General features: G+C 43.2%; 1 protein-coding gene across 1 annotated transcript in view; it reads right to left on the bottom strand.

The window, feature by feature from the left end:
- The window catches only part of sorcs2 (sortilin-related VPS10 domain containing receptor 2), a 261,561-nt gene that overhangs the window by 182,364 nt on the left and 53,846 nt on the right, over window positions 1-25,351 (bottom strand). Inside the window, exon 2 of the mRNA XM_078281836.1 lies at window positions 8,712-8,779. Within this exon, the coding sequence (XP_078137962.1) occupies window positions 8,712-8,779 (68 nt within the window). The remainder of the gene's footprint in view (window positions 1-8,711; window positions 8,780-25,351) is intronic.

Raw genomic sequence — 25,351 nt, 5'->3', positions numbered from 1 at the left:
CGCTGAAGCAGGCCATCGATTTCTTCATTCTGCCTCTACCTTTTTTTCAGTCAACCTTGGCTGGTCCAACCGCAAAAAGTTGGCTTCCTCAAGGGTTGTTTTGGTTGGTTAGAGGTTTCTATATGGAACCGTAACGACTCAAAGGACAAAGTTCCGTTAATACTGCTGATTTGGAGAGATTTGTCCATTCTTCAAGGGTTCTTTACAGCGTCTTAAAGGTCCCATGAAGAACCATTTGAGCATGGTGCAATGGAGAATCTTTCTAAAAGAAACCCAAAAAGAGTTCTGCAATGATACAAGCCTGAAGAACCGTTTTCTGGTACTATATAGAACTCTTTTTGTTAAGATTGCAGACTCATTGCCTGTCTGCCTGCCTGCCTGCCTAGGTAACAAGCAGAGTTCTCTCTCTCTCTCGCTCTCTCTCTCTCTCCCTCTCTCTCTCTCTCTCTCTCTCTCTCTCTCTCGATGTCTCTCTCCCCAGGCCGTGAAATATGCATGGAAGAGCGAAGTGACGAGAAGGGGGGGAGGTATAGGAAAACGAGATGGGATGCAGGGAAGACGATGCTCTCGCCTCGATTAACTATTTACAGCACCCAGACCATCTGGACTGAGAGAGAGAGAGAGAGAGAGAGAGAGAGGGGGAAGATAGATTGGGATATCCATATCTATGAGGGGAGAGGAGTGAAGGGAGCAAAACAAGGGAGCAATAAAAGAGTGGAAGTGAGAGTAGAAAAGGGAAAGGCGAGGGAAAGGGAACACGCTGTCTTGATTAGGTCCTAAACCGTCTGTTTCCTCTTTACGGCTCTCTCTCTCTTCTGGTTTAGTTTTGGGAAATATGATCTGGACCCCAGGGAGGGCTAATCATCAACACGTTTGTAATGCCGGGTGACTGTGTGTGTGTGTGTGTGTGTGTAATGAATTAATTGATCAAGGAGGCATCACAGATGGAAGTGAGCTATAGCAGTGGCCCTGCTCTGCAGCCAATAAGCCTCAAAGCAACGGCTTCTCCACAATATCCAACTAAAATAAATATACAAGTTACACTGTACCTATTACTGTTACTATTAGTTTTCTCTCTCGTTCTTTCTCTTACTCTGCTCTCTAATTTCTTTGTCTCATTTTGTGTTGCTGCTTATTTTGCACAATTTACACACCTGTTCATATACCTAATTCATATACTTTCATACTACTTTGAATTCAACTATGAGCGTGTTCACATGAAAGAGGCGGGGTTTGTAACAAATCACATGCTACATGGACAGATCCAGAGCAGCATATTTAATATGAGATAAGATGAAACTACTGATAGATCATTGAAGCGGCAAAAGTAATAGGATTCAGCAGGGAAAAGGAAATACATCATAAGCACACAACTAGAATATAAAAATAAGCAATACATAATTGTAGAAAATAATAAAACAATAGAAGCAGTAGTAATTGTGGGGTTATATAATAATATGCTGCCGACTATTTCAATATTTTTAGCAGACTTGGTGGAGAAGTGTGGGAAAGAAATTTGGGATTACTAACATTTATGTTCTTCTCCCAAGAAGAACAAACTGTTATAATGAATAAATATGAGCAGTACAAAAGCATTGTAACAGCAAAAAATAACAGTGTTGCTGCTGCCAAGGCTAGAGAGGATTGCTGGAGGAAAATTGCAGATAGTGTGAATGCCTAAGTAAATAGGCTTATCAGTGCTTGTCATTAAGGCACGGCAGAGATACTTTCCATTGATACAGTGCTGTAGAGCCACACAGGCTGTGAAAAGATTCTCTATTCACAAAATCGGCCTCATGTTTGGGAATATTGGAGCAATCTATTATACACTTTCAGGAATCCTATGAAAGAACTTAAACAGTTACTAAACCCCAAACACACATCTGTGTAAAGCCTGATATCTAATGGTAAACAGCATGCTACTGAAATTTCCATCTACTATTGGCTGATCTTTGGTGCCAGATGATGTCACCTTCTATACAGTACAACAGGTGACATCATCTGGCACCAAAGATCAGCCAGTAGCAGATGGGCATTTGAGTAGTATACTTTTTACCATTAGATGTCAGGCTTTATTTGGGTATACAATACTAATCTTTTGAAATGAATGTGGTAATGATCTGTTGATATCAAAATGCTACATGTAGCACCTTTAATATGTAGACCGATTTTTGAACATAGCATGCTGTAAAACAACATAATCTCACTGTTAGAGTGCATTAACCCTCGAAATAACCCCCATTTCCTCTTTTGTTATTTGTATTCTATTTTCCTTGGCTGTATCCTATTACTGTTTTGCTGCTGCCGTGACCCAATTTCCCCCACAGGAATCATTAAAGCTCCGTCTTATCTTCCTCTCTCATCGCCTATCATCTTACAAAATATTGTGTTTGTGCTACTTGAGTGTAGCTTTGAAGTGCAGGGATGTGACGGATGGAGAAAACATGGATCCTGACAGAGTCCCAGACAATGGGAAGAATAGGAGGAGAGGGAGAAGACGGAGACAGTGATGGAAAGAGAGGAGGAGGAGGTGTGGATGTCAGAGGGGTGGAAGACTGATGTGTCCGTCTGAAGTGTGATGCCCCCTACTGTTCAACTTAAAGAAGCCCCGGAGGGTCTTTTGATTCTCTCTCTCCTCCCCTCTCCGCCTTTTTTCTCTCTCTCTTTCTTTCACTTGAAGTCTTGCAAACACACCCATAAAAAACAGACAAATATATGCGCTGATGCATGCACAAATGCACAAAAAATACACACAAATATGCACAATACAAAAGTACACAAAAATACACACAAATGCACACATTCACACACACGCACACACACACACACACACACACAAATACACGCACAGATACATATACACACATACACAGAAACACACAAATGCCAAATACAAATGCAGACACAAATACACACTCACACACACCGCATACACACTCATGCACGCACAAATACACACTCATAAACACACACACACACAAATTTACAAGTGCAAAGTAATACACACACCAATACACACACATACACATAAAAACACACACACACTTACAAATGCACGCGCAGATACACACTCATAAACACACATACACACAAATTTACAAGTGCAAAGTAATACACACACCTATACACACTCACATACACATAAACACACACACACACACAAACAAAGTACACTAAAATACACACAAATAGACGCCCTGACACACATATACAAACACTCTAAATTACACACACACAAACACACACACACACACACACGCCAAGACTTTTACTCTAAACTCTGGTTGAACTTAATTTCCCTTCAAGTTTTCCCCTAAAAGTTGATCAAAAGATTTCTGCCCTTCATTTGAGCTCAAGCATTTCTACACTGACTAATAATACATTCACACTCAGAATATCACTTATGGTGACCGTCATTTTTCTGTCAGTTAACATGCCATTTTGACATATTTAATAGCATGTGACAGACTCGGCTTCAATGGGTGTGTTTGTGGAGGAGGCGGTGGCTGTGTGTGTGTGTGTGTGTGTGTGTGTGTGTGTGTGGGTTAATATAAGCCTTGGCCTGTCAGAGGATCTCCTCATCCATTATGGAGCAGTGAAGCCCCCCGCCTGGTGAGAAGGCTACCAGCCCCCCTCGCCTCTTCAAAAAGACGTGTGAAGAACGCATGAATTATAAATACCCCCCCACACACACACACACACACACACACACACACACACACACACTCACACCAACGCCCTGTTTTTGTGAGTGTGTGCACACTGTGGTAGTAAATGGATCGCATTTGGGCGGCCCCGAGTTAAATAACTTTTAAAGGCGTGCACGGTCTTTCGCCTAAAGCTTTACACAAAGGATAGAAATACTTGGGTTTGACCGATATGGGTTTTTGAAGGCCGATACCATATTTTTTGGCCTGAAGCTGCCAATAACCGATTTATTGTGGCAATATTTAATATCGTTGAATATAAATTTGATTGTTAAATAAATTTTTTGAATAGTGTTTTTTTTACATATTTTACTTTATTTCATCTCATATTTAATTTAGTTAAAAGTAAAGATCAACGGGAAGGATAGAAGAGAGAGGGGATGGCATACAACAAGGGATTCAAAAGTGCCAAAAAAATTCCAAAATATTGTTCCAAAAAATTCCCAGAAATTACAAGGTATCGTGTTTCCCCCAGAATTGTATTCTTGTCAGGGTGGAAAAGCCTCTGAAACAGCATTTGGACCATCATGGGACACTAAAACTCTTCATTGAAACCCAGGATTATCATATGTTTTCTTGCATACTTGTGTGTAATCTGATCAAAATGTCTTATTAGAATCAGTTCAGGTTAAGGTCTTCCCATAGACAACCGGCAATTGTACAATAAATATGTAATCAATCAAACTGACTGACTGATATCTGGTTTTTAAGACCAAGGCCAATATCGGCCCCATATACCGTCCAGCCATAATAAATACTTGCACTGAAAATGCAAGCCCAAAAGAGAGAAGTACACATCTTTTCCTCTCAGTTCGCGGATCAAAAAGGTTTACTGAGTATTTCATGGCTCGACTTGGAGCAACAGACTCTGCAGTCATCCTCAGTGTCTGGTAATGCAGCAGCAAATCCTCCAGTCCTCGCCTACTCGACACGCACCTTTCCCCCTCTGTGGAGATACTGTCTGCACAGACGCAGCCTTGGCCTAATATAGTATCTTAATTGTGTCTGTATTGTAGGCAGCAGTCGATAGAGAGACATTCCCATAACGAGTTCGATCGCAGGTTTGACACCTGTCCTTGAGCAACACACTGAACCTCTAAACTCACTGTAAGATTGAGAATCTCAGAGTATCAGCCTAAAAATAATATCTAAAAATGTGATATGTAGCATATGTCCCACACTGCAAAAAGTAGCCATCTTAACAAGCCATTTAGCCGCATATTCAGCCTTAAAATCTTCTTAAAACAATTTAAATATTATGCTAATGTTGGTGAGATAATTCCACTTTTTTACAATGGTGATTCATCAAGAAAAGAGAAAGTCTGCAGTGGAAACAAGTTTAATTACCTCATCATGGAAATTTTGTTTTACTTGTTTTAAAGAAAAGTAAGTTTTTAAGCACATTTAAGACTCAATACTAAATTAATTGTTGGATAGTTTTTGCAGTGCAAAACACTCTTAAAGGTAAATGGAAGTTTGGGAAACTCACAAACACTCAAATAATGCTCTGTGCTTCCACAATAGGGGTTTGTTTGAGCACACACACATGCACAGACGTCTGTGGATATACAACACACACACACACACACACACACACACACACACACACACACACACACACACACACACACACACGCACTGCAGGATAGTGGAGTGTTAAGTGTCCGGCGTATCTCCTCACTTCAGGGGTTCAGACCTCTGACTGGTCTAATGCACCACAGCCAAAGCACAACAACAACACTGCAGCTATAGCATCAATTATTGACCAGAGCCTCAACACACTGAGTCTCCTATTACCTTCCACTGTGACAGGAGACAGAGGACAAAGAAAGAAAGAAAGAAAGAAAGAAAGAAAGAAAGAAAGAAAGAAAGAAAGAAAGAAAGAAAGAAACAAAAACAAACAAACAAAGAACAAAAAAGAGGCAGAAAGAAAACAGAAATACAAAAAGTTTGAAGGAGAGAGATTGGAAAAGAAAGAAAGAAAGAAAGAATGAATGAAAGAAAGAAAGAGAACAAAAAAGAGGCAGAAAGAGAACAGAAAGACAGAAAAAGCTAGAAGGAGAGAGATTAGAAAAGAAAGAAAGAAAGAAAGAAACAACAAAAAAGAGGCAGAAAGAGAACAGGAAGACAGAAAAAGTTAGAAGGGAGATTGGAAAAGAAAGAAAGAAAGAAGAGTGTCCAGGAAAGGTAGTAAGGCAGACAGACAGCGAGAGAATACTGTGTATAAATGCCTCAGTATAAATCAGGATAACCCTTCGCCACCAGGCAGCTCTCAGGCCTCATATGGACAAATGTGGACGATCTTCCTCCGGATAACATGTCTATCATTTTCAATTTCATACTTCAAAAGGCAAACTGTGAAACTGTTTTTTCGGCATAAACTACCTGGGAGGCCCGACATCGCCTCGGTCTACGACTTGCCACTCAACCGCCCCCCCCCCCCCCCCCCCCCCCCCCCCCCCCCTTCACAAAGAGGGCCATTCTCATGAGGAAAGCGGGGGATGTTTGCAGCTTTTTATCAAGCGTGTTATAGCACAGGACCTTGGGACAGCCATAACAGACTGAAGGACTGGGATCCTGGAGCCACAGACAGCAATAATAAAAGACCCAGCGCTGACGCCGAAGCTTGGGGACAGACAAAACTCTCCGCAGCACAGTGGGAAACACAGACACAGCAAAAAAAAAAACATGACCATGGTTACATTTTAGATGGTAGAAGTTGCCAACTTTACACTTGATAGTGCATGGCGCAGTCAAGAGTTTTCTCCTATTTCACTCTTGTTGAAACTTTGGACGAACACAGTAACTTTTGTACCGACTGACTTAGGGTTCGACCGATGTGGGTTTTTGAAAGCCGATAGCGATATTTTTGGATCTAAGCTGCTGATATTTTGTGCCAAAATCGAATATCTTTACAGTGATAATCAGCAACATTTTCATATAAATAAATGTCCGTTTGCTTCTATCTATCGCACAGTAGTGATTCAACCTTACCCGGTGTCTGGTAATGGTAGTGATGCCTTTTACGTTTTCGGTTTGTTTGGAATAAACAGAAGAAGAACTGGGTAGTTAGCATGAGCAGCGATAGCCACCATGGCTGAACAGACAAAGAAAAGAGAAACTCAAACTGCATCAACAGAAACTCCAAGGAACAAGACAGTAGGAGGAACAGTACTGGACACACTGTTTGATTGACAGGTGATTACCACTTTGAGCATCATGGGACACTAAATCTCTCCATCGAAACCCAGAATTTTTTTTAGGTGGGTTAGCAGCTCCTTAAGGCAGGGTGGTTTTACAGACTTTTGATTAAAATCCTCTCACATCACACTGGAATGATTTCTCCTCTACCTCCCTCATTGCAGAGAACCGACATTGACTGGCCCATACCTCATTTTTCGGTTCGGGACGATATAGGCAAACTGATATATCGGTCTATCCCTAGACTGAATCCCCGCCACGCTGCTTGACTGATTGACACTAAAGTGGTCAACCCTGAAGACACAGATTGCGCTGCATTGCTTATCGACACGGCTGCCCGCAAGAAAAAGCCTCTGAAGACCGCGGCTGATCAAAAAGCAGCTCAGTTCACTGACTCGGCTGCCCCGAAAAACTTTCCCCTCTCTCCGCTGCTAACTTTCTCCCTGTGTGGCACCTGGCATCTTGATCTACGCCACCTGACAGACCAAGACGGCGAGCCCATTCATCTTCCCCCATCTTCCTCGTTTGATCCCAGAACCCCAGGACTTCAAAGCCTATAGGCCAGTGGATTGTGGCTATCCACATACCATGCCAAGCTGACAGTTACAGGAACGGAGGCGCTCCCCCACACATTCAGCCATTTGGGTCCTCTCAGAAACATGCTAATTTCATGCTAATTTCCGCTCTCCGGACAATGATGCCACGCGGCAGCCGGCCACGTTCTTTTGTCTATGCCAATTTGAGATCAGATTAAATTCTACCATTTGCTGTTATTTCTTTTTTTCTCAAGCGGCCTGTCCAGTGGTGAATCTGGAGCATTATTCATACACTGCAACAATTAAAACATCAACAGGGGAAGGAGGAAAATATGTACATTATTCATATCTGTCCTCCAGGGAGACAGGCAGTCAAAGCTAATGAGAGGCTGAAGCTTTGAAGTCATGGAGCCCTCAGTGAGGTGAATGGCATGAATTAAGTACCGCCATCAGACACGTTTTGCTCAATGCGTGCGTGTGTGAATGCCTTCTCGGTGGCTAATTTTAGCCAGTGTTATAAGCACAACCTTGTCTATTTTCGCACAAGTTTTTCTAATGAAATCGGATACTTTATCCATCCCTGTAGGGAAATTCTTGTTTCTCTTCCCCCCTCCATAGGAAGGTCAGAGGCAGTCAGCTACTGAACAGCACCCATGGAGCTGATAGGGATTCAATGTCTTGCTCAAGGACACTTCAGCAGGGCGGATGCTACCCACAAATATCATATTCATACATTCTACATAAGTAGAATAAAGATAAATTGTTGGATTCACATTCCATGGCAATGTCGATGCAAAAAATACACTTGTTGTGCGGTGTAGCCGGGAACGAATGCCTTGCTTTTCTGCTGCAGCCCTCGAACACAACAGAAGTGTGAAGTGTTTTTGGCGTGCAGCAGCTCTGCTAAATAGAGGAAGCTCTGCCAGCCAGACTTGACCCCTTTCCCTGGCACTGCCGGTGCCCGCCGTCCTGCCCTGTGCCACGCTGATATGCTATCTGCCCAAACAGATGCCCACTCTGGCCTCGCAGCGCCATTCTCCTGTCCACCCCTTCCTCGCGGCTGCCTGCTGATGTTTTGTCCGTCCTAGCGCTCGGTATCACTCTTGTCTCCTTGAAGAAGCACAGCGGAGAGACAGAGGAGACCCACATTGACCTCACTGTTGTAGGGAAGCTGCTCGCCGATGAAAGGCCCGCATGGGTCTGCGGCCAGACATAACATATAAAGACATCCAACAAGAACAAACTCCATGTAAACGGTTGGCCCTACCTCCACAGGGAGCTCTCCAGCACCTTGGTGGAGTCGGCGTGGTAGTACTTGGTCAGGATCAGGATGACCTGCAGAAGAGAATGGAGGGGATTGAGGGTGAGTTAGATGTTGTAATGGTAATACAAAACAGTTGGTTAGCAAGTGAAATGTGCGGGAAAAGGTTTTCAGTGGATGTCCTGAGCACTTACTCCTTCATAATGCTTTTGCAAGAGGGTGAGTATCCAAAAGCTAACTTAAGATTTCATGACACTCGTACCTAAATTATGACATCATAAGGGCCATTACAGAACACAATTATGCTAGCTCTGGCAACATTTCAGCCATTTCTTCTAGTTTTCAATAAGCCTAAAACCACATATCTACCATTTCTTCTTCTTTTCTTCATGTGGTGGATGATTACTGATGTAGCACATAAAACCTCAGTCAAATGTCTGTTACTGGACATTGCAGAAAACCTACCAATCCTGTTATGTAACTTGGTGACAACAAAGAAACAGTAAAATATGAGCTTTACACTAGCAAATCCTGACTTTTATCTTACTGTTGTAAGGCTGAAATAAGTTCTTCAACTGAAACACTGAACAAAAAAGACAACCTTTAGTAACTAGCTAGCATAATGGCAGCTAGTTAGACAGGTTCTAAATGCACTAAAAATGTACCAATATCAACTTGAATTAATTTCAACGACGGCTAGCAATACAGCTATCACTCAAGTGTAACATAGTAACATAGTAATTCTATATTGAAAATAGGTCAAATGAAAACTATAAACAAGCAATTCCTGATAGAGGGCTTTTATTATCATGATGGGCAAAACAATTTTTCTGTGTTAAGTTATCCAGTTGTGTCTCTCGCATGGTGGTCTTTCAAAATAATATTTTTATTATAAATTATATAATATATTTTTAGATATTGACATTGGAATAAAATTTATGAGAAAATAAAAAACTTTGGGCAAAATCTCAGTGAGCTGGCAATGTTATTGAATTCTGTTGGGGTCTAAAAGGTTAAATAAAGGGGAAATTCATGTTTTATAAAATCTATTTCTTTTTCACCATATTTGGGCATGAATTTCCAAAGGAAGAGGTATGGGAACAAATGCTCATGGGATCAGACAAAAAAACTTCAGGGGACATATTTAATCAATACCCATATTTCATAGCACCATTGGTCAATCAACAGAACCGCATAAATACAGGCAATGTTTGGTCTAGATTTAAAGTAATTTCTCCTCTACGTTTATATTTCAACTGAAGGGGACCTTTGGGGAAGTCTGCCTCCACTACTGCTGATTTTTATGCTGAGTATTGTTTGAGGGTGCTTGGAGAAACTATTACCCTGAACAAATAACTGTCTTGTTTGCCACTTTAATTCTAGAGAAACGCTCACAGAGTGCTTCCCTCAGAGTACTTCTCCCAGCCTCCCTGCTGCAAGCCAAATTATGTGTTTAGTTTTAACACAGAACATTTTTTTCTTGGGGTGTTTTGATTAAAAAATCCTCAATTCAAGGTGAGCACAGGTTTGTTTTTTGGGGTGGGGGGTGATTGATCAGATTCAATAGGAATTTCACAGAAACTGCAGAAATCTATTATTCATACCACCAAGACATCTTGGTCCGGGGTACAAACCCCATGCGTGTACACTGGATCAGAGACTCTTGTCTTTCATATTTCTGAGAACTCCTGTTCTTGACAGCAAAGTCTGCTGGGATTTGTGTTGCCATGGCAAGGGTGCCAGTGGGTCAGGCAGCACAGTAGGGCCTGGAGGTGTGATTGACAGGCTGGCTTGCAGTTCTAGGTATTGGAGCAAGTGAAAAACCTAGGCCTGCCTTCAGGCTGAGGGGAGCTGATTGGCCAAGGGGCCCTGCCCAGAGGCAGCTGCCAGCAGCCGGCTGTGTTGAAGGTGGCTGCTCCTAGAGAGTCACACTGCTAACTCTGTGCAAGATGGAAACCTGTGATGATCTCAATGTGGGAGAAAGAATGGCTCTATCAGAAAGTGAGCACAGCCTATATCTATATATTCTCTTTGATGATTATACAGTATATTGTGACTCATGTTTTACACTGCTTTTTTGTAGAAAATCACAAATTTTGGACTTTTACACTATACAGTGTCTACTCTGTTTCAATGATAGTTGACTTATGGAACTAGTGTGAGAGCACTAGTGCATAAAAATCTTAAAGTCTGGGTGGTCTCTGGGAAAAGTGAAGGACAACAGACTAGTTCAGGAGGTGAATGTCTGATGAATTCCTTTGTCAGATATGATGAAGGCCGTGCTCCTCAGCTGTCTTGATAAGATAGTTGGCCGCAGGCCCAAATATTTCCACAAATATGTTTTCATCCAGTGAGAACGTTTAGCCTTTTAAAACCTACCCTCTAGCATAAAGTACCACTGAAGGCTTCCACATTGCCCTCTTGTGTCAGAGCAAGGCCACACAGCCATGAGCATCCAGTTCCTGTTAGCATTCAGAAAGCAACCCTAAGCAACTTTCACAGGACTTCCTTTGAGGCGGGGCTGGTCTTTAAAGACCACACTGTGTCTTAAGAGAGGTTTTTCTACACACAACCAAGGGTTGGTCAAAGCAGAGCCCCACAGCTGGGAACATACAGAATCAGCTTTGAGTGCTCTAAACCAATTTCCACAACACAGACTGCCATCAAAGCCACTCAGCGGAGTCTCGAGGCACTTGGCTCAAAGCAACCCAAACTCAGGAGTTCCAACCCTGGTGGAGCTTGGCTTCCAAAGATGTTTATGGAGTCCAGCAAACCGGAACAGAGGGCATTTCCCCAAGCAGCAGCCACTTGCCAAGCTTGATAACAACCTCAGTAACAGCTCTAACAGATACCATGACAGCATACAACCTTTTTTTCTACATCTCTAACTGTATGAAAAACCTGTATGCTGATGAGGAATTAAATGGCATCCATATTTGAATTTGCTACCGAGCCTCTGTGTGAGGCTTGCTGAGTCATGCAACATGTAGCAAGTGTTCCCTGATCGGTCGCTGGCCTACTGTGACTCAGATGGTGTCTCTGGAAACAGACTGTCCGCCCATGCACAGCTGTCCCTCGCCTAATGAGATACCGGTGCAAAGCTCGACACTCTCACCAGGCAGAAAGGCAAAGTAACAAACTTGACATGAGGATTAGACCTACCATGTTGCACACTTACTACCCAAGCCAATCTATGGTTCTTTCCCCTTTGAGCTTTAAGCTGCTAGTGCAAGCTTTAAGCATAGGTTTTGACGACAAATCATGATTAGAATGGTCAGAATTTTACAAGTTTGCTGTTATCTTTGAGCGGTACTATGAAGGAGATGGACAAATGAAATGTTGGACTTAAAGAATAATGGGAAAGGTAAGGAGCCACCTGGGAGAACCAATGGCTGATCTGGTTGAACACCAGTCTGTATTGTGAGAAAGTCTTGACTCAAAATGACACAATGTCAAGGCAAGTGAGAGGAAACACATGGGTAACTCTGACTTCACAAGGGTTGGAGTCATGAGGTACCGCAGGACAACCTGACACCATAAACAGAGCACATCACTAGGTTGTCTAAAGGTCAGACAGTGTTTGCATTTCACTGAGGCAATCCACTTACGCAAAGGCTGCCATGGCATGTACGGTGTCACTGGGCTGGGTTAGAAAAGGAACTCTACATAAGGATGTAATGCTTGAACCGCTTGCATCCTTGTGATCTGACACAAACCACATCTGGACTCTTGGTTACAAGTGAGCCCTGCGTATAATAGGTCAGATTATAGCTTTCTCTGTGTGTTACACATCAAATTACATCCTGCGTCCTGCACATGTAAAGGAGAGAGAGAGAAAAACATAAGTGCTTCTCTTTCACTCCATCGGCCCCGGAGAGATTGAGGCATTCATCATTCAATCGAATGTTAACATTTCTGTGGTTTTTCATTCAACGGCCCAATTCTGTCCCCATGTTGCGCTGATCTTCGAGGCCCAAGTTCTGCTCAGTTGGAAAATGATTTTTCTTTTGGGGATGAAGTAGACAGGGCAAGGACACAGTCTGCCATAAACCACTGTGGGCAGAAGCCAAAGGGAGCGTTTATTTGGCAGGAGCGGACCTAACCCACACTGACAAAACTGCTGAACAGCATAGAAGCCAGATTCCAGACCGGTGTGTAAGACTACAACTTGGCAGCTTCTACCTACAGCTCACTGGTCTGAAGGGCAGAATTGGCACAGACTGAGAATCTCAGCAGAGCACAAAAAAAATCCCCCTGTTTTTTGGGAACGCAATGCCATGCCAGTCCGTTGTAATTCAATACAAATAAATCACAGAGCCATACTTAAAGTCAACAAGTATCGACAAACATGTCACGCTTAAGTGAACAAAGTCTGAGAGCTCATATTTTTTTTCATGAGCAATGACAGAAAAACTCTCAGCATCCTGTATTGATTCAGATAACAAATGACAAGGAAGTTTGTGGTGAACCGGTTGACCTAATCAAACTGCTGTAAATGGGAGTATTTCCCTATTGTAACTATCTTGTAATACTGCAACCACATAATCAGCCACTGTGGGTTTCTTGTTTGCAAGCTGCCAGACAATGAGCCCGATGGCATTTATTGGGGAAAAGTCAACAGGGTGGTCAGGACCCCTGGATGACTCCATACAAGAGCTACAAGAGACCCCATTGAGGCCCAACCTCGCACCACAGTTGACCATGAACTCTAACTCGACAACCACTATTTGTCCCCAGGACATTCCCATCAACTGGGAGTCAATGGAAGGCTATCAATCAGCTATTGAAGAGAGGACAGAGGGAGAAAACGGTAAAGAAAGAAACAGACTGGGGAGAAATGCAGAGAGACAGACTCCGAGACTCTGGGCGAGGAGAAAGAATGCAGTCATTCATTTTTAAAGCGAAAACAGTGAAATACAATTACTCCATCGAAGTGTGTGACACCCCCCCCCCCCCCAGGGCGATTCGCATTCTCCAGAAACAGACCACACACATAAACAATTCATCACAATCTGGAAAAAAAAGGGAGGAACTCATTTTTGTCTATTTTCCAAAAAATGAAGCCCAATTGATTTTCTCGGGGCACAAAAGTAAATTCCCCGTCGATTCAATTTGGGGAATTACTTTGCACTGACACTTCCATGACGCTCTCACGCACAGACACACACACAGATGGGGGTACATGCTTAAACCGAATCGTTTGTATACACATGCACACACCCACGCACACACACACACACACACACACTGGTACTACTCTACTTGTGAGGACTTTCCATTGACTGCATTCATTCCATAACCTCTAACCCTAACTTTAACCCCAAATCCAAAATCCTAAACCTAAACAAACCCCTTGAAGAAGTGACAATCGGCCAAAATGTCCTTGCTCCAAAAGTCTAAAACTCAAACTGGTTCTAACAAGGACACTTCAATGCTTGTTGTAAGTCTCTACATCCTCTCTTCTCGCTCTCTTAGGCACACACACCCATAAAATAATGTATTTCCTTCTTCAGAATAGTTCCCCATTACCCCCATCCTTCTCATTCAATGGCAGCTATAATGGTTCAAGATGCCAGTCACCGCTGAATGGACACGTCTGGTCGGACTCATTTTTGCATTGGACCTTGACCACACTCTTTATCTAAGGCCAGGCACTGACCCGCACGCTCGTTATGGTTTTAACAGTAGTTTGAGATTGCCACCATTCATTAAACCGCTCAGGCGGACAAGTGGGGCGGAGCGGGGGGGGCAATTACATGGACCTTTGCTTCTGTTTGCCCTGTACTGTGTCCACACAAAAGCTTTGCTGACCTTACTTACAGGAATCTATCGACTCAGTCTAACGTACAGTAGGAGCACATCTGGAGAGCAGGTGTACAGCGGTAGGTAGTACAGTACTTTCTTTGCCTTTCTCATTCACATATCTGAAGGGTTTCATTCCAAAATTCTGTAAATCCAATGCTGAAAAATAATTGCTGCTTAAAAATGCTACATATAATAATGGGTTGTACTTTTAAGCAGGCAATTATTGTGTAAGATGATATACATAGACGTCCATAGCTGCTACCTGCATCATTTTGTGAAATAAGTACCTAAATCATCAATCTTCAAAATTGTTCACAAAGGTGTTATAATATGATTTTCTACCCTGCCATGATAGCATATTGTGAAACTTTTGTGCTTGTTTGGGTTGATGTTGAACTTGGCCAACTCCTGCACATCGCCTTTTGTCAAAGGCTTGTTGGGAAGGTTTCATAATGGTTCTTAAACTGGTGGAAATCTCCTTTTGGAACTGAAACTCTTGGCTCTTCAATCTTTTCCTTCTACCGAACCATCCATCCTTTGCCTGTCTTCCCCCCCCTCCTCTTCCATGTCTAACAGTTATCTCTTGTTTCCATCTTCTGTGTTTGATCTCCAGGCTTCTCTATGTCTCTGCGGTTTTCTTTCTCTTTTCGTTCTTCTCTGTTCTCCCACGAATATCTGAATAATCGCTATAATTAGGCTCTGATCCAATCAGCGGCCTGTTTACCCGTGTCAAGGCAGAGCCTGGGATAATTTGCGTTTGTAATATTCACACAAATGCACATGCATCCTCCTCTGATTCTCTTAAATTATGGGTGCGTCAAACAACAACAGGCTATCTTTGGTAACAGCCTTTTAAACAACACACATTACTGCTATTACACTGCAACCCGAAAGGTATCATCAACACCCATTTCAAACATCTATTCCCAAACAACAGACATTTAATACATGCGAATACATTTTTCTGTGCATGGAAATGCAGGGATAATATTGCCCGTGGAGACTCCAGTAGATTGACTGATGTTCTACCCGACAGCTAATTGGACCAACAGGACTGAGGGAGCTGAGTTCCTTAGATGTGTGATAATCCACTGCTGGGAGCCCGAGGCCTCTGGGACCAAGAGAGAAGATGGAGGGGGAGGGGGAGAGAGAGCGATAAAGAGAGATATGGGATATAGAAGGAGACGGAGAGATAAAAAGTAGATGGCGAGAGACCGAGGGGAGAGACAAAGAGACAAAGGGAAAGAGTTGAAACGAGGCAAGGAGCGGAGAAATGGATAGTCGGAGGGAGGAAGCCGCGTAAAACAAAGAGAGAACGGGGACATAGAGGGGACCTGAGAGAGAGATAAAGAGATGGATAGTTGGACAGAGGAGGATAACAAGAGAGCGAGGCGTTAGGAATAAAATAGGAGAGGGAGGTTGGGAGTGTGAAGGCTGTAATGGGGACGGTAATCGATGAAGGCGAGGGATTAAGACGAGCCTTCTGGCGCTCAAATCTGTCCATCGATCTGACCTCTGAGGGGGGCTTACTGTGGACGGGGTGATGGGGTTCGATGGGGCCGCTGGGACTGGGAGCCCAACTTAACCTGGCTCTTAGTAATCAGTGTTGGCTTTCAGGGGGAAACTTGATGGGGTTCACAACCTTGCCTAGACTGTAATTCACTTGAGTCACGGACTCAGGAGCCTGGACACAGTCTACATGCGGCAGGCCTATACTGCGGTGAGAATAAATGGGGTTTAAGGGTGCAATCACACCTACAGTCCATTTTTTTTGGTCTGAACCGTGGTGGAAAAGTTTACTTTTACTGTTCCACTTTTGTATTTGATTCGTTTAGGTTCACACTGCCAATTCCAAGTGAACCAGGGCTTGTAAACAAAAGTCGCAAAACTCACAAGTAGCCCATTTATTGTACAGAGTTTCGGTAAGCTGTCATGCTGTGAGCTTAGAGATTTCAGCATGGGAGGGAGTCAAAACAAATCTGATTCCAGTCCCTGTAAATTTTGCTAAGCCTGGTGGACTTGTCTGCGCTCTTTGACGTCATTTACCATCTGCGGTGGTCATGCCAGGTAAGAACACATGAATAAATGGCTGAATATGAGCATCAGTCCAGACTGCGGTTTGCCCTCGCTTCATGTTGTTATGCTAGGCTTTCCGAGCATGAATAACTGCTGGCTATCGTATGTCAACATCTATCTCCTTATCCATAAATCCTTATGTTTTGGGGTTGTTTCCTAGAGTTGGTTTGAATTACATTCTCACTCCTAACGAACCGCACCGCAGTTCTCTTTGGAAGAGGACCGAGTCCTGGATTTTTATGCATTTTCAGGCTTCTCGATGCGGTTATTTGGTGCCACCTGAGTTCAAATGGCACTGTTATCACCAATTTTCAGTTTTGGGTGAACTATTCCCCTAAGCGTTGCTTTTGTAAAGTGCCCCAAATGACGGCACATTACATCCATATGCTTCCGATGTGCCAAAAAGACTCAGAAGCGTCGCAAAGCAGATGCCTTTGAATACAGAAATGGAGTGAGATGTGCGATGCTTCTGTCACTGTCGGATATCTGGTGCAGCGCTGTCGCAACCTCCCTCAGAATGAACACTGATGTCTCTGCTGACTGACAGACACTCTGTCAGCGTCCTGTCTGAAAGCTGGCATGACAGGCAAAAAGAGGGACTCTGCGGATAAGTAGACGGGGGCCGCCATTTTCTTCCTCATATACCTGACCGCCAAAACCCTCTTTACCTCCTCTCAGGTGGACAGATGTTGAATTGTATTCCTAAATACCCAATAAAATCTTTCCAGACGAAAATATTGGAAGGGGAAAATAAGCATTAGGGAGAGGGAAGCGCAGGTGGGAAGTAGAGAGAGAGAGAGAGTAAGAGACCACCTGTGTAGAGGATTTTGCAGCCAAGTGTGTGTGTGTTTGTGTGTGTGTGTGAGGGAGTCTGTGTCTATGAGTGTGTCTGACTACTTTTGTGTGTGTGTGAGACTGCCTCCTTGTTCACTGTATATGAACTTGTGTGTGCGCACACATCTGGTTTCATCGTGACATCATGCCATAATATTATCTTGGCCATAAAGCAAGAAAAATGGCACAATCAACTTACTATTGTAGCAATGCATAAACGTCTGCGAGTCCAAATAAACGGATGGTAAAGTAGCAACTGGATCTCTCTCTCTCTCCCCCTCTCCCCCCCCCCTCTCTCTCTCTCTCTCTCTCTCTCTCGTTCTGTCTCTCATACATTACCATTATCCATATGTACCAGTTATGACTCCATACACTCTTTTCCCCAATAAAGGAATGGTAACACTTCCCCACAAAAATATGTTTTGGTTAATTCAAGTGCGCAAGATACATATCTTTCCCTCGTTTTGATTGATCGGTACCCTCATTTTCATCACAATTCATTTTCATTTCATCTGTGCACACCATTTCATTCCTGCCAACAAATGAACGAACACATGCGCACAGTTTAATAAAATAAAATCATGCGCTCGATTTAGCCTTTTCAGTATCTTTCAAGTTTTTTCAAGTTCTGATTTCACCCTCTTGCCATAATTAGTCGCATTTAGTTTAATTGTGTTGATGTTTCTAGTTTAATTAGCCTGATATTTTGTTGAATAAAGATTTATTTAGTTGAGAAATAAGTTGAGGCTTTCCATGAGGGGTGAATATGCAGACTGGAGGGATGCTATAGCCTTTATAAAGGATTTGTATCATTGAAATTATTACCTGTCCACTTTATACATCTATTTGCATGTTTTGCATGCAACTCCCTACTCTTTGTCTCTGTCCTGGCTACCTTTCCTGGCATGGTGACACGGACAGAGGATCCTATCCTGGCTTAGGCTCCATCCCCTTTAGTGGATACAGCTGCTAGCCACAGCTGAACAGCTGTCACCTAGGCATTATCATAATCCCTGTTCCTCTCCCTCTTTCTATCGCTCTCCCTCTCCCATCGTTTCTGTTGCTTTTTTAAAATTTTTTTGTTTTGTTTCTGCTTTGTCCTACATGCCCGCTGCCAGCCCACTCCTCCCTTTGCACCCTGTTTTTTTTCCCCTATAGGAGACGCGCTTTGTATGCGCAAACGTCCACACTCTGTATCGCATTTCCATATCATTCCTTAATCCTCGTATTTTTGGATTTTGCAGCGGGAACAGTGTAAAACTGCACATCATTAACAACAGCAGCTATTTACAATAGAGCGATGCCTGCGATTGTTTTGTTAATGGGAGTTAAAGATGACTTGGGTTAAGTGGAGCAGAGAGTAACGGGGACTGAATGCAGCATTAAACACAGTGGAAATACTCCCAGGGTCTAATTTGGGCAAATGTATTCGGGGAGCTGCTCTAATTACACGAAACAGATACATTATTTATCCGTGTACATTATTATACATAGTGTTTTCCCTGTTCCCGCCAACTGGGGTTCAAGCACAGTTTATCCTACTTTTTTTTTTTTTTTGCTCAAGCTGTCATGCGGGGTTGTGTAATTGAGTTGCAGAGAAATGGCGTTGTTTGTTATTTAGTTGTTATTTAGCATGTTCTCAATTCTGCCGACTCCTGAGGCGACTGCAGGCCCCTATCCCAACATTTTTGGTACTTTTTCATTAGGCACCATTAATGTCATTTTGTAGGGCAGCGCTCATTCCCCTGGAACCAAACAGGGTTATAACAATACTACCAGTCGAAGCCAGAGGGAAATATTATGGAAATTACAGAACTGAATAGAAATAGCTTATCAACGTAAACAGTAGGCAGAGAAAAAGCCTGGTTGTAAAAACTACTTCTGACTCAATTAGTCCATCTTTCTCTCAGTTTATACACACAAAACCCAGTCTGGATTGAAGAAATACTTATTAAACTCCAATTCCAATACAAAGATCATCCATTTCGATTAATTATAGTTAGACTGATCATCCACCTCTGATATCAAGGAAATTATGCAGTTTGATTGATTACATATTTATTGTAGAATTGATCAATACTAATTGTCTATGGGAAGACCTTAACCTGAATTGATTCTAATGAGACATTTTGATCATATTCAAAACAAGTATGAATTAGAATTTATAATGTTTATTAGCAGTACTAGTAGTAGTGGAATTGGTAGTAGTACTGGTAGTAATAGTAGCAGCAGTAGTAGCAGTAGCAGTTGCAGTAGTAGTAGTAGCAGTAGTAGCAGTAGTAGTATTGACAGTAATGATAGCAGTAGGCTAGTAGTAGTAGCAGTAGTAGTAGTAGCCTATTGGTAGCAGCAGTAGAAGCAGTAGTAGTAGTAGTATTGGTGGTGGTAGTAGTAGTAGTAGTAGCAGTAGTATTAGTGGTAGTAGTATTGACAGTAGTAATGGTAGCAGTAGGTCCAGTAGCAGTAGGCTAGTAGTGGTAGCCTATTGGTAGCAGCAATAGTAGTAGTAGTAGCAGCAGTAGTAGTAGTAGTAGTGGTAGGAGTAGTAATGGTCCTTGTGGATCTTTGTTATTTTCTAAATGTGTTAGCATGAAAATGGTCAAATTTAATATATGTAGCTACAGTTGGAACAAAATTTCGGCTACCAGCAGCAATAACCCAAAAACAGCAGTGTCCCTATGGCTTTCAAAAACTCATATCAGTCGAACCCCATCGTCAACCACAAGGAATGTCCAATGGACCAATGGCTGGCTTCATTACACAGTGCCCAATCAAACAAGCTGAGGGGACAAGGCTATGTAAATACATTAGGATTAAAGTGCTCGCTACAACCGAACTGAGCATTAGCACGGCTAATTGAGTTTGGTGCTTTTTGGCCGCGATGCTTCATTACTTGTCAACTGAAGCAAGACGCACTCTTTCAACATTGAGCCCATCTCGCCTCATGAGATCATCCTCCTCTCTCCCTTTATCTCGCTCTCTCTCCAACACCATGTCTTATGGCAGCGACATTAATTGGGGTTAGTGGGGTTGTAACAATAGAATAATAAAACAACCTTTTAAACTCTCTCTCTCTCTCTTTCAGACTCCCTTTCAGACTTAATCTCTGTATCTGCACCTCATATACTTTTATACCATACCAGCGTGTGTTCACCCTATTCTGCTTTATTCACACTGTCATCTTTTTTATATATTAAAGTCAATGGGGAGCGGCTGCAAGGCGGACGGAAAGCACTGTGCCTGGCATCTTTTAAGAAGGCAGAGTGGACCGTTTTCTAAAGTTGAGAAAGGTTCAACTTTTTTAGAAGAGTGCACAATGTGGACCACTTTTTTTTGGGGGGGGGGGGGGGGGGAGCTGACTAATCCCAAGGAAGAAGAGGCGGGTTTTGCTACGTCGCTGACAGTTTACAGCAACAACAAGCAGAATGAAAATGGAGAAAGCAGGTAGTGGCTGTTTCTCTGATGGGAGCAGAGCGGCTGCGTTGTGGAGTTTCTAAGTGTTTGAGTGCTGTACCTGAGGACTGTTTGCAGGTAGTGGCAGCTACTGCAGCTAGTCATTATGGAAACAGACCCGCTTTTCATTATCAGCACAAAATGCACTTGAGGCAGCGCTTTTTCGACGAAAAAACATGGAAAAACAGAGATATGTCCCTACTCTCATTTTTCCACCTCCCCACACCATCCCGCTCCATTACTTCTTCTTTACTTCTGCTTCACTTTTTCTTTCACTTGAGCTTACTTCAGCTAAGGCCAAGCTACAGTACCCCCTGTGTCCTATGAACAGTATGCCTTTGGATGTGTCTAAGTGCTGAGTTAGTCCCCTCTAAGTCCTGTCCAGATGTATCGAGAACTCTGCGGTTTGGTGTTTTTAGTGGCCGGGCCTCTGTGGTGTCTGGGACGTTTTCCGGTCCCCTCACCTCTAGCCAGGCCTTTGAGACAGGTCCTGTTTAGCCACAGACCCACACCCTGGCTACTGTCACAAGCCATCAGCAGCTCCGGGCTAATAACCATACACCCCCCCCCACCCCAACCCTCACCCTCGTCTCCATCCCGACGAGACCCAGGGCTCTGGCCCTACTTTAATGCCCTGTCACACTTCATTTAGCCCCTGAAGAGGAAGAGGAATGGAGTGCGACGTGGGTGCAGGCGCACACTTTTAAAGGCATAAAGGCATCACAGCAGCACGCAAACACAGCACGCGCACGTAGGCATGCGCACGAACACACACACACACACACACACACACGAACATGCGAATGCAGAGACTCTTTGCGCTAACGTAAGCACTCTTGGAAACTTTCGAGACGTCCGGGATTCGCTCGCCCCCCCTTTTCGCTGCCTGTCAAGTTCTCCTTCTTTTTCTCTCCACTGTCGTCCCTCCTCCTTTCTTGCCCTTTTTCTATGTTCCATCTCTTTTTACTGCGCCTTTCAGTCCGAGGCCACCCAGCTATAGAATGAGGTCAGCGCGAGCGTTAAAGTCTAAACAAGTAGAAACAGCCAGGCGCCTTCATCCATTGAGGGACCCAAATGTACACTGACACACGGTTCAGGCGCGCTGTCCGTCAAGCCCAAATGAAAGCAGTGACTGAAAGGGTTTTCAAACCTTGCAACCTTTGTTCCCAGTCCAAGTGTGTGAAGTAAGCAAGGCGCTGCATCATTAACCAAACTATATGAGGCATCTTGTAAACGAAGGTTTGGCAAGAGACTCGGGTAAACGCTCGAACACAAGGCGTCCAGAAGAAAATTCAGGTTTAAAAAAAAATATACCATCTTGGGGTGTGCTGGAACTTGCACAGCTGACACCGACGATACCGACTATGTCCGTCGCCATGCCAACCTACTGTACGTGCTCAGCCAAGGAGAGGCAAGAGGACGGAAATGGCTTTTGTCGTTGAATGCATCAAAGGGAAAATCAGTTCTTCCCTGGATCATCAAGCAGCCACGGCCAAGGTAACGGTATCAAGGCCGTTGAGAGAAAGAGGTTGAAATTCAGCACACACACGCATGTACGCATACACAGGCTAACAAGAGAGTCCAACTGCCTTCAACACATGTCATTTGGCTCACAGTGGTTCGTGTACACAAACCACATGGCAGCATGACATTACGACAACTTCAAATCCTGCAAGCAAGAGGTGAACACCAGATGCTCTCTCCCTCCCTCTCCCTCTCCCTCTCTTTCCCTCTCTCTCTCTCTCTCACTGGTTTGGGAAATGTCAGCGGTGCAGATGGCGGAGGTTTTTTTTTGGGTTTTTTTCGTGGGTCCGGTTGCGACCTGTCCCTGCGGTACACTGCGCGACATCTCATCCATAAACATGGCGGCGGTGCCTGTGGATGTCGTCGTTCGCCTGGCAGAGTGCAGGAGAGATGCCAAGCTACTGTACGGGCCTTTCATTATTCATCATGGGCCGACTCTTCTTTGTTCTCACATACTGTAGGAGAGGGAGGCGTCCCCGTGCACACACACACACACACACAGACACATGTGCAGTACAGCTTTCTCATGCACGCAAGGGGTGACGCAAGTGCATTTACTCATGTACTGTACTTAAGTACAATTTTGAGGTACTGGCACTTTACTTGAGTATTTCCATTTTGTGAGACTTTATACTTTTACTCCACTACATTTCAGGGGGAAATATTGTACTTTTTATTCCACTATATCACTTATCTGACTGCTGTAGTTACTAGTTACTTTGCAGAATAAGGTTGTACATGCAAAACATACAATAAGCTCATAAAATATGTTGCATTGTTTTGAATCACTTTTGAATGCAAAACTTTTACTTTTTCCATTATGGTATTGCTACTTTTACTTATGTAAAGGATTTGAGTACTTTTTCCAATACTGCTTGCCTATTTGCTGCATCTCTAACCCTAACCCTGATCATAGCCTAACCCTAATTCTAACATCAACCCAAACCCAAAGATTAACTATGACCACACACTGAATAAATAGAGACTAATTTTCACACAATTCTGAGTATCACTTGAAACTCAGTAGCCTTTTTAGTGACACATTATAGTCACTTGATAGGAAGTTACAACATTGGATTATCCAATTAACAAAAATCAAGTCTACTTTGGGACTGGATCCCTATCTTAACATAACTTACACCAGTTTGATGTGATTCCCTATGATCTACACTCTGAATTTACCTCACAAAGATTTACATCAGCCTAGAAAAGGTAGGTAAACTCTATTCTGTACATAAAAAGGTGGATAAATTGAGTTTATCCCTGCATACACATAAATAACAGCCCGACTTACAAAGAGTTACAAAAAACTTACAAGAAAGCGATGAGAGAAAAGTATATGAATGTACTGTATATAGTGTACAGTGTGAGAGAGAGGAACCGCTAGGATGGAAGGAAGTAGTGCTCACAATGACATGCCTTAATGTACAAGTCTAAGTCAGTGTCCCATAGTAACAAGAAGCTATAATCTGTATGATACTGTATTATACCTGCATGACAAAATGATACCACTTATCTGAAATCGAATGAATAACTGTCTGGAACGACTTCCACTCTAACTGCAATCCCTGAATTTCCCACCTCATTTAAAATATTAACATAACACCATTGAAATTGTATATGCCAGATCTGCAATTAAAAGTCCAATTTGGCAGTATGCTAAATGTTCTCAGGATACACTCTGGTGCTAATGGTCTGAGGGCCCATTAGCTGCTGATGCCGAGGGAAGAATATGAATTTAAATATGAACTAAATGCCCATTCGCTGGAGAATAATGGAAAAAGGTCGAGGCGGAGCAAAAAGCAAACAACTGTGGAAGTACAGTAAGTGAGTCTCGTTTTTTTTTTTTTCTTTCGTCACTCTGGTTTGGAAAATTCAGCTCAACACTGATGCTTACAGCACAAATCTGTCTTCGGATACTCCGTTATATATCATCAATCTGTGATGTTCAATACAACCCCCCAGAGAACGGGCGTGAACTTGGCGGGTTATACGTGCACGAATGGGAGCGATAGGAATAGTAAAAGCGAAAGAGCGAGAGTTTTTCTCGTCGACAAAAAGTGAGAGTAGCACCCTTTACTCAAAACACATGTCATTCTTGTCTATTGAGGCTGCTACTGTCGGTGGAGAAATTGGTCTCTCTGCCTCTTCTACAATTGATTTCTCCTTGTATGATTGTTGAATGTTGGTGCAAAATGGTGAGTCAAGAAAGAAGCTCTTGCTCTTTGATGCCAAATTCCATTGTAGCTGCGCTGGAAATATCTCACCGAGTCATCTACACCACGGGAATAAGAAAAATACACCACCAAACCAGAAAATGGGCCCAGGAATGCACGCTACATCACCAATAGCTGTTTATTTGACAGTGTTGAAGTGTTTTTAGGGTGGATTTTAAATACTCTGTAGGACTCTGTGGTCACTTCATAGAGTACAGACAAGCAGAGATGACCTTTATCTCTAAAAAGGCTACAGAGGGGAACTGTCGGCTTCCAAAATGAGTCAACTTGACTTGTCTCCAACTACAGGAGGCTGCAAAACTTTTTGTCACATCCCGTATGTACCTGTGAGTGTGTGTGTGTGCTTGTCTATACACAGTACGCGCCTTTATGTGTGTGTGATCGTATCAGCACATCGCATATTGCATGCGAACATCATGTCAGCCATGCGTTCACCGTGCAGAAATCGCACGCCGCGTCCCCCGTAGGATGTCACTCGGATATAATTGCGCACCACATGAAAAAGAATACATGATTACTGTAACAAAGACTCCTCTCCGCATGATGTGGCCATGTATGAGGAAAGAGACGGAGACAAAGGAAACGAAAGGCGGCGGTGGGCAAAAGGGACGAGAAGGAGAACAAAAGGGGAAAATAAGCTTTGAGGAGACAGGGAAAGGGACAATGGGGAAAATGCAAAAGGAGGAAGATGCAATGCAGAGAGAACATATGACCGAG

The sequence above is a fragment of the Centroberyx gerrardi genome, chromosome 23 (genome assembly GCF_048128805.1).
Source record: "Centroberyx gerrardi isolate f3 chromosome 23, fCenGer3.hap1.cur.20231027, whole genome shotgun sequence".
NCBI classification, from domain to species: domain Eukaryota; kingdom Metazoa; phylum Chordata; class Actinopteri; order Beryciformes; family Berycidae; genus Centroberyx; species Centroberyx gerrardi.
This window is presented reverse-complemented; position numbering and strand designations above follow the sequence as displayed.